This window comes from Etheostoma spectabile, chromosome 1 (assembly GCF_008692095.1).
Source record: "Etheostoma spectabile isolate EspeVRDwgs_2016 chromosome 1, UIUC_Espe_1.0, whole genome shotgun sequence".
Taxonomy (NCBI): Eukaryota; Metazoa; Chordata; class Actinopteri; order Perciformes; family Percidae; genus Etheostoma; species Etheostoma spectabile.
In genome coordinates this window covers 7699239-7710090 of record NC_045733.1, presented here as the reverse complement: position 1 = coordinate 7710090, position 10852 = coordinate 7699239, and the positions used below count along the sequence as shown (strand labels likewise).

At 37.8% G+C, this 10852-nt stretch overlaps 1 protein-coding gene across 1 annotated transcript in view; it reads right to left on the bottom strand.

The window, feature by feature from the left end:
- Positions 1 to 5412: 5412 nt before the first annotated feature.
- sbf2 (SET binding factor 2) overlaps positions 5413 to 10852 on the bottom strand; it is a 97595-nt gene continuing 92155 nt past the window's right edge. Inside the window, exons 36-40 of the mRNA XM_032519925.1 lie at positions 10408 to 10535; positions 8475 to 8699; positions 8266 to 8373; positions 8018 to 8137; positions 5413 to 5511 (exon numbers count right to left, since the gene is read on the bottom strand). Of these exons, the coding sequence (XP_032375816.1) occupies positions 5413 to 5511; positions 8018 to 8137; positions 8266 to 8373; positions 8475 to 8699; positions 10408 to 10535 (680 nt within the window). The remainder of the gene's footprint in view (positions 5512 to 8017; positions 8138 to 8265; positions 8374 to 8474; positions 8700 to 10407; positions 10536 to 10852) is intronic.

Below are 10852 nucleotides of genomic sequence, written 5' to 3'. Positions count from 1 at the left end.
AGAAACATTGTAACTGGGTGATACTGTCGGCTGTGGGTACTTGTTTGCCTCGTGTCTGCCAGCCAGCACAATGAACGTCTTTACTTTCTAATATGAAGTCTTAATTTATTGAAAGGAAAGAGACAGTTCATGTTGAGTTCAGAGTTATCAGAGCAGGAAATGAGATACGAACCTGCATTCATGCACTGATCTAATAGTCAGCACCATGCAGATCTCTTTATATCGTGGCTCACTGATAAGATCAGATATAGACACAGGTTGTGCAAATCTCTGAGCTAATACTGTAATACTGTACTTGGAATGTTTTTTTACCTCCACAAAAGATGTAATCAACATAGCTTCTCCTTATATGGACGTCTTTGTTCGTATGAACAGAAATGTTCAAAAAGATTTGAATAAACGTTGATTGTCAGCGCAGTATTTGTCTTGAATTCTTAAGATGAACAGATTTGCTGTTCACGTTTCTTCTATAGGAGATATTTATATCCCAGAATCTGAGAAAAATGTGGTGCTTTTTGCTGTTGCAAAGACTATTCTCAGAAATGGGAGTTTCTAATCTTCGTAGCTAAATTGCACAAGCCCTTCAGCATTCCAAAAATAAGGATATCTCTTGCTGTCTTCTCCTCGCCCCATGTGTCCGAACAGTACCCTAAAGCCCATAACCAATTCATCTGATACCTAAAATATCCTCATCGAATTTGATTTGAAACAGGAACATTTCTTGGAATGTCTGGCAGGTGCCTGTTTTCTGGGTAAGATGACTTCCCACAGTGACCTCACTGCCCCAAGCATTTCACATGGATGAATGGATTCTGGGTTTAACTGCAGAGAGCAACTGTGGGTCACTTACACTGGCAAGTGAAAAAACATCAGGGCCTCAGACAAATACCTCTAAGTGGGCCAAGGAAACAGACTTTAATGCAAACTTAGAAAACCCCACTACTATCCCTTAGAGCTATAAATCAAATGTGTAATTGTGCTTTTCTTCTCATGGATGAGCGGGCAGTGTCAGGATAAGATCATCTGGAGCTCAGTGGATTCATGCATTTGATCATCTCCCAACAAGACCTCCATGTGCTGACATCATCCTGATTTCTGGGGTGGGACTCGATGTGTGTCGAGCCAACGAGATCAGCGTTTGGAGCTGTTGCGATTAATTTTGAAGCAGGTGCCCACTGAGGGGCCACAGAGCTATGAAGGCAGAGGGGCCCCCCAGCAGCAGTGAATCAGACTCACATTGCCTAAATTGCAGAGGCCCCAATGAAATGTAAACTGCTACATAGTCCGCATTCATTGCAAACACATGGCTACATGGATAATAGGATTTGGAGGACCAATAAAATAAATTTAGGATCATCTGTCACTGGAGTATTTTTGGGGCACTTGGAAAGGCCAATCAGCTTATTTTTCAGGCTATTTTCTCAGACCAGAGGCATTTACTGCAGCTGTGACTGTACATGAAGCGTACAGGATCCAAAAACCAACATATATGTGCAGTTCTGAATGTATAGACTGCTTTTGATATGTCTTCTTATGTGAGAGCAGCACGCTTCTAACCTAGCTGAAGTCACAAAACTTTTAGCCAAGTGACACAAGATCACAATTACACAGCACTGTCGTTTAAAACACTGCTATTTATGTAGATAATAGATGCGTTCATCAGTAATGTATCTTAAACTTCACAGAAGAAAATACTTGCGGATGCAATTATGTAGCCTAACTCACATCATGCTTATGTATTAGCAAGTTAGTTTCATACAACTAATTTGCATTAATGTTGTGTGATCCAGTCAGAGGAACGCAGCAATGTGTAATCAATAATTCAATAAATGGCTGTTGAGTATTTGTGGCTTTGAGGGAAATGATTCCTATCATTCCACTCCACAAAGTCCTGCTAAATAACTTCCGCTGCTCCCTCTGTTCGTGGGCAGAAGTCCTAATCTCCGTGCCCAAAGCAAGAGGCTAAATATGGAGAGGACTGCCAGAGGTTCTGCCCAGATGTTGGCCTGCTGCAGTGCTGCACCTGCTGCCAGTACGAGCCAGCTGGGAGATTGTACTGAGGGACAAACACCCACACTCTCCCCGCTGACCTTCAGCTTCCTCTCTGAGACAAACCCTCTGTAGAACATAGGAGAGTCGTTCATAGCCGCCAACCAGGCGCCACAGAGCCTGAGTTGGGGCTCTTGCCCAGTCCCATATTCATTGCTGGCAAATGAGACACCCATGATCATCCTCTCAAAGCCCTGTTGTTGGCTCTAAGTAAAAAAAAAGAAATTTGAGCTGCAGCGATGTCTGGTTACCTTTCATTGAGAGAAAATCTTTAATAAAGATGAGGTGTTCATAGGAGGCCAGAAAAACGTGGCAATTACAAATAGTCTAAGTTTTCTTCCTGTATCTTATGACCCATGTGTAACAACAATACAAGTCATGTTGGCAGCTCTGTGAGGCACTGCAGTGCTGTTTGTGCTCAAGGAAGCATGCTAATATACTCACAATATAAATGCTTAGTTTACCTTGTTAGCATGCAAACATTTGATGTATAGCATGTAGCACCAAAAATAACATTAGTTTATATAAGTCTTCAGTTTTGCAGGTGTTTTGTCAAAACCCAAAGGTATTGGACAATTTAGAAATTGGACATGATGGTCCTACATGAAACGTTTAGGAATTACCTACTTCATTCTGTGCTAAGATGCTGGTAATCGGATGCCACGTGTTAACAACTAAAAGATGGATCCATCTAATAGTTGTTGAGACATGTCAGTGTCCAGCATACATGGCGGTGCAAGCCCACTGAGGGCAGGAGCAAACCCACTCTAATCCCACGGGTTAGCCCAGGCTGGGCCCACACTAGATTTGTCCTTTGAGGGCACTCATAGAAAATTACACATTTTTGGTATTGGTAGTGTGTTTGGTGTCAGCTAAGTCCTAAAGGCAAAACTACATTGGTACGACAAAGTAATCTATATGATTCTTTGGTTGATTAAAGTGACCGAGGAAACACAGTCCTGCAGTACTCATTAGACAAAGAGAGGAAGATAAATCTCTCCTGGGACCCTGTGATGTAGATGTCTTCTGCCTGCTACAGCTTCGGTCTGAACTGTTGCCAGCACCCAGAGCCAGAGCCCCCTGTTGGACATCCAGCCTGATGTCAACCCACAGGCCTGCATTTTGTTTGTAAAAACACACAGGCATGTTTGCTACTTTGCAGATGTGTCATGTAAATCATACTGCAGTCAGTATTAAAATATCATTCTAGATCAACATAACCAAAAGTATATAACATTGTTAATAGTAGCTTCACGTCTACCAGCTACTTTAAAATCCTCTTTACATGTCAAATGATAACACAAAACGTGTATAGTTTGTGTTTTAATGCATTCTGAAAAGTCATACCATTTCTTTTTTTTAAATCAGTATTTTACGTTGCATATAGTCGAAAAATCGTCATGGTATAGTATGTTGAAAAAAGTCATAAAAGGTTTTAGTGTAGTAGTCTGAAAAAGAAAAAAAAAAAAGAGTAACATATTATATATATATATATTATATATATATATATATACTAATATATTATATAAAAATCAAGTAAGATGATTTGTCAACATTAGTATTTATTTAAATAACTTCTATATACCGTGAATCAATACTGATTCTAAAACTTCATTGTTAATGTGTTTTGGTCACCACTTTCAGATAGCCAACTACTCTACTTATTGAAATTCAACTCTATATTACGCTAAGTCAATTAACTGATCTGTAAAACGTTCTTTAAATGTTGTGTTTATGGGGCTAAACCACCACTTATCAGATGATGCCGCATAACTATTCATAACATTAACATTAAAGTGAGCACACTCATGTACTTTCTACAGATATATTCTGATATATTGTATTAATAATCCTGTAACATCAGCAAAGTTTTAATTTGGTATTGGCTTTATATATTCTGGCTAAACACAGACAAAGCCATGTAAGTTTTCAGTAAGTGGTTTGATTCCAAAAAATATTACAAAAATAAGTTACAGAGAACACGATTACTTTTTCATTGCATTATTTGCTTGCTTTTTTTCTTTAATAAAATTTCAAATGGCAGCGTATTTTGAAAACATGTGCTACTGAGCAAATTATATTTCCCCTTAACAGAAACAAGCGCAGGAAGTTTAAAGAAAGTCTCTTTCATTGTCAAAAAATTGTGTCACCACAAAACTACAAGGAACAGAAACAAAAAAGACAGACTTTTTTTCAGTTTCATTTGCATTCTTTTTCTTCTTTTAATAAAATTGGTTGCACAGATGGGACAAGACGAGAATCTTTGAAAACCACAATGTCCTACATGATAAATTTATTTACTTATTTAAAAGCCCTTATCAGAAACAGAGCCTGCCAGGACAATTTGAACAACAAGAAAAAGACTCTCCATTTCATTGTCAGAACAAAGTTTCATCACAAACGGGGAACAGGCCACTCAGGTTTTTTGCACCAGTAACGACACATAAAAAAAGACTTGTTGGTCACATTAGAATTAAGGTTAGAAAAGTATACTTATCTTCAGTACATCATACAGTATATAAAATGAAATGTCACTCAGGTATTTACAGAAAAACATGAAGCCACCACACTTACACAGTTACACTTTTAATAAAAAATAATAATTTACATTACAAGAGACACATGTTATCAAGAAGTCAATAGGACATTCAATAAAATGGAGAAAACATCACATATTTAAATAGAAAAATGTCAGGTAACTTTTGCTGAATTCACTGTGCAAATTCTGTTCATTTAATCTGTCTTGAGGAAACGTAATGCCTTTTTCCTCAGTGTCTGCATCGGTTAGAAAATCTATATTTGATAAGGAGTGCATACTTAAGAGCTAAGTGCAAACAAATTGCTTTCTCATATTGTGCATTAAAATCTCTGAGTTTGTGGCGGTTCATATGTTTCTTTAAGCAGCAATAACCTTTTCCTCGTAGTAAGATATCAGATAGAAATTATATCATAGGCTATTTTCTACATTTTTGAAGTCTAAAATTGAACCCACAGTTTGAATGGCCAGTGATATTGCTTTTATCTATTTACAGCTTAAGTAAGATAGCATTTCCTTGGTAGTGCAGTCCCATAAAACATCAGCTTATCTTCACTTCATCCCTGTTGGAGGCGCGGAAGAGGGAGCTGACAACAACAGAGACCATTGTATTTGATTGACTCCAACTGAAGCAGAGAGACGACAGCCCGACTGGCTCCTAAGTAACAGGCAGAGAGGTGGATGATCAGTACTCGTCCTCTACTACCAGGCACTTTGTTTACTGTGGTCCCCGAATCTGAAAGTTGAGTCGAGTGGTTGTCAAGTCTCTGCTCTCAGCCACCTGATGCTGCCTCTAATATCAGCATTCAACTTCTGAGCTTCTCTGCTCAGGCATCAGAGATGCAGTTCTGGATCTTGTCCATCCACAGCTGAGCGCTGGGCGCATCTGAAGCACAGAAGTTGTAGACTCGCTTGCTGGTCTTCAGCTACAGAGGAATCGGACAACAAGGGTTAAACAAACAAAGGGAAAGACTTGAATATGCAACAAAATAAAAACAACAGACTCCTTTTCTGTTCCTCACACTGACAGAAAGGTTTATCTATAATGTCACCCAAATATGGGACACAGCTCTTTCCTCTGCTCCACTTTCTTACATGATGTCTATCTTTGCAAGTGTGTCAATGTACACAAATCTCAATAGTCATAAAAATATAATAGTATAGTATGTCAAAAAAGTCATAGTAAAGTATGTACAAAAAGTCATAGTGTAGTGAATTGAATAAAGTCATAGTATAGTATGTTGAAAAAGTTGTAGTATAGCATGTCAAAAAAAGTAATTAAAAATCATAGTATAAATACTATATCAAAAAAGTCAGTCTAGTATGTTGAAAAAAAATTATAGTAATGTACTGTATGACAAAAAGTCATTAAAAACATGTCATTGTCATTGTACATATCAAAAAAATTGTAGTGTCTAAAAAAAGTCATAAACGTCATAGTATAGTAAGTATAAAAAGTCCTAGTATTGTATGTTGAAAAAATTGTAAAAAAAAGTTTTAGTATCTTGAAATGTTGGAAAAAAGTAATGTATAGTATGCCAAACTAGTATGTTGAAAAAGTCATAGTACAGTATATATAATAAAAAAAACTGTGTGTCAAAAAAAAAAAGTCATAGTATAGTTTGCCCAAAAAAGTCTTAAATAGTATGTCAAAAAGTCATAGTAGAATATTTTGAAAAACGTGATAAAAAAGTATAGTATAGTTATGTATAAAAAGTTGAAAAAAAGTGAGTTATAATGCATAAAATAGTATTGTACGTTGAAAAAAGTTGAAAAAAGTCATAGTATAGTACGCCAAAAAAATCATGAAAAAGTCATAGTATAGTATGTCAAAAAAATTGAAAATTCATAGTATAGTGTGTTGAAAAAAGAAATAAAAAGTCATAGTATATGTGTTGAAAAAGTCAAGATTGTCGAAAAGTCAGAATATTGTGTTAAAAAGGTCCTGAAAAGTCATAGTAGAATATGTTGAAAAAAGATGATAAAAAGTTATAGTATAGTTATGTATAAAAAGTGAAAAATGTCAGTATAGTATGTATACAAAAAGTTATAGTAAGTAGGTCGAAAAAGCTGAAAAAAGTAATAGTATGTCAAAAAGTTGAAAAGTCATTTAAATGTCCTAGAATAGTATGTCAAAAAAGTCATAGTATAGTGTATCAAAAAAAGTCATAGTATGTAAATGAAAAAAAGTCTGAAAAGATATAGTCTGGGTGTATCAGGTAGAAAAATCAGTATAGTATGTCAAAAAAGTTATAGCGTTTTGAAAAAAGTCAGTCAAAGTCATAAAAACTCAAAGTATATTATGTCAAAAAAGTCATAGTACAGTAGTCAAAAATATGCTGTAAACAGCAGAATACTAGCAAAAAGTCATAATGTGAAAAAAGGTCTATGACAACGATGCTAAATAAGACATGAACGCAGAGAGTGATCCAGTGAATTGGGTTAAAACATGTACTCAGTCAAAGAAAAGCCTTCAATGAATGTTTGGAGCCTGGATAGTGGGCGCAGCGATCATTAACAGATCCACCTTCGACCAGTATCAAGTGGCCTACTCAGTTTGTGTCAAAGTCCGGTCGTGCGTAAATACTCATTGTGACAGAGTGAAAATGAACCTGCATCCTGTCAACTAGTTGAGGCTCATTCTGAACACACGAGTGTGGTGGCATGCTGGCTTATGGTGTTCGTATGTCCAATACAACCACGAGGTTTCCCAGCTTTCAACACGCTCCGCAGTATACAGGATCACTCGTAGACCTGAGTGAATACCACCACGGTGCAGTACCACGTGCATTTGAAGAAGTACTTCTCTGTACATATTCCTAATGATTTTTTGCCTCGCTATTCTGTTAAGCAATCCAAGACCATGGAGTTTCACCCAGCAGTACCCCAGCAGTATACAGGCAGAAGAACACTGGACAACACACAGGCTGTTTCTCCATGTGTACAAGAACATCTGTTTGTACATTGTGTTCCCGTTGTTTAAGGAGGCCAGAAGTGGGTAGTTCTAATACACTGTATTAAATGTTCAATATATTGTCTTCTATATCTGCAAAATATTAAAGTAATCAGTATTAATAATATAGCTGTACTGCAGGGGAGTAAACATTTAAAGTATAAGCATAAAGTATTTTTTAAGACATTAGAATAAGTTGCTGTTAAGTGATTCTATCTTCCTCTGTTAAAGCTTTTGTCAGTCAAAACATTATTTAAAACATGACGAGCACAAGAATTATTTACAGAGTAGATTTTAATAGTTTTTTGCCTAACTGGATAAAAAGAAAATATTTTTAAGAAGATAAGTGCTGAGCGCTACCTACAAGCATGCACAAAACAACCCACCCACCCACACCCACACGTTACTCAGTATTGGGTGGTGAACATGTTTGAAAGTGTTCAGCGCGCGGCGTTGACCCCCATTCGCGTACCAGTTACTGGTCGGCTTCGCCAAGGCCCGCTGTCGGCAGGTGTCATGGCATGTGAGCGCCGTCTGAAAGCCCGCAGCTGACGGGAATGAGGCTGAGAGCCTGGAAACCGCACTGGACGTTTACGGAGCTGCAAAAACACAAGATAATAAAGTATGAGTAGGAAAAGAACACAATTTAACAACTTAGAATTTAAATGTATGACTATTCCTGGTATCTTTCAATAGAATATGTCATCATTTTTCTTTTAACACACACATTTCCTTCCTGCGCGAGGTCTTCCTGAATGCTGATTCGGACTCTCTCCAGAGTTGTCTGCCATTTCTCAGAGGCCTGATTCAGCTCACCCTCCAGCCTCCCAATGTCCTGCAGCACCAATAACAGTCAAGAAAGATGACAAATGTTGACATATGACACGAGGAAACAGGATAAAACTTAAAAACAAAGCTTTGGTTACAGACTCTTACAGTGAGGAGTTTGGTGATGGCGTCCGGCTGGGCGCGGCTCACGCTGCTGTAACATGGCCACACGATCCTTCTCTTACTGTTGGAGAGCGTGTCCACCTCCTCTGAGCTGTCGGACCGTGCGGCCATCATCCTCCAGTCGTAACACGGCCCCGTGGACAGAGTCTCATCCGTGAAGAAGTCCCATTTATTCAAGTTTGGGATGCTGATCGAAGGCTTCAGGATCACCTTCAACACAGACAAGATTGAGAATCAGATCTTATTGTGTGTTTTTATAAAATACTGTGGAAAAAGGTTACGCAGTGTGATTTCCAGCAAGCTTAACCTGCTCTGGGAAACTTGCAGAAAGCATCTTGTCAGTCTGTAGTGTGGCCTACCGCACATAATGAATCAAAATACAGAAACAGGCTTGTCTCACAGATTTGCCCATCACTGTGATTACAGATTAGATATCACCAACATCAAGCATCTGCTCATTCTTCAAAACAAGGCTGAAATCATTAACAAGACACTTCTTGGTCAGGAAACTGAAATATCACAGAGGCGTTCCCAGACTTTTAGAAAACAAAATAACTGCATGATAAAGACACTCCAGAGGCTAAACTTTACCTCCTGAGTTTGACATATTTCTTCATATTTCTTCAATTCTCTTCAAATATTTTAGGTAAAAAAAGCCTCCTCGGATTCTTTACTAAACAATAAAAATGAAATAAAAATGTATTCAGCAATAATCTTAATCTCCTCTGTTTTAATTGGTACAGAAGCCTGCGCTCCCGCACCACCAGACTCACAAACAGCTTCATACACCAGGCTGTTAGGATGCTGAACTCTCTCCCCCCTCTCCCCCCTCTACCCTCAGTTATATAAATATCCTGGACTTTGGACCCAAAATGGCTGCCTTGCCTTGCACTACTCCACTTGCACACTTGCACACATTGCACACTTTTTGTGGTCCTGAAAACACTTGGGAATACATTTCTGCTGCTCTTACATAACCGGCACCACTATGCTACTGCCTGACTTTTGCACATTACATTGACTGTCAACTGTACGCATAATTGCACATTCTTAACTCAAATTTTGCTGCTCTTATTTTCCTCATTGTATATATCTTCTTATTTTTACTTTTTATATTGTTTACTTGAATGTTATGTTTGTCTGTGGACCAAATTGGTTAAAATGTCTTGTTGTCACCGTGGGATAGAGGGAAACGCAATTTCGATTTCTTTGTATGTTTTGACATGTGAAGAAATTGACAATAAAGCTGACTTTGACTTAAGTCAAAAGAGAAAGTGCAGACTGCAAGACTGATAACGTAATTTGCAGCTACCTACTATAGGTAAAATAGCTTAATTTCCTTTAAACTTTGAAGCACATTTGATGAATATGCTAATGTAAATCAGGACTCATGCAGACTGGTTCATTTCCAAATAATATAAATTATAGTAATGGACTATAATTATGATTCCTTCATGTGTAAGCATCACTTTGATTTTGCAGCTGGTTAAATTACATTTTGACTACATTATAAACTGCTGGGAAGCTAAATGTTTTGTATTAATAATCTTAATCTGTGCAGTAACTTTGTACCTAAAGTTGTCAAATGTAGTTGAGTACAAGTATAAAGTAGTATAAGGTTGCCATCTTAAACGTTAAGCACCTCAAAACTGTACTTAAGTAATACGGTAATTTAGTAAATGTACCACAAAAAAACCCTTCCTGTACACGTTTTCAGCTGACTGACCTTTTGGTTTCTCCGACTCACTGCTTTCATATAATAAGAGATGATTTTTGTTTTTTAACATTTATATGAGCACAAGAGAGTTGAACCACTCCATGGCTCCTCAGCGTGAAAGCTGCATGAATCAGCTGTAGCTGCTGGATGCACAGGGAGCTCTGCTACATGAAGGACAGTAAGGCAGACAGAAAGACTCACGTCGCTCTCTGAGGGGCTGAACAGATAGTTGAAGAAGACGGGACTCCTCCTGTGCATCCTGTTGATGCATTCCCAGATACAGATACCTCTTCGGGCCTGTTTGTCACCTTTATCCTCAAACAACGTCCCTGCAAAACACACAGAGGGGAAGCTGCTGAGCACATGGACCAATTAATCTCACAGATTGTTTTGTCTGGTGCAACACTGGTCAAAAAGTTGTAATTCAACAAAAGGATTCATGTGTATTACAAGACATGAGGAAAGGTTTTGGCTGGACACGTTCATCCATGGAGACACACATTTCATCTTAAAGCATACACAAAACCCTTGACATCTCACGTCATAATTAAGTTAAATTAAATATATGAAAGGCAATATTTGGTGAGTATTTCTGTAGTTTAGTTTAATTTTATTTGTGTCATGCCAAACATTTGGCCCATACCGC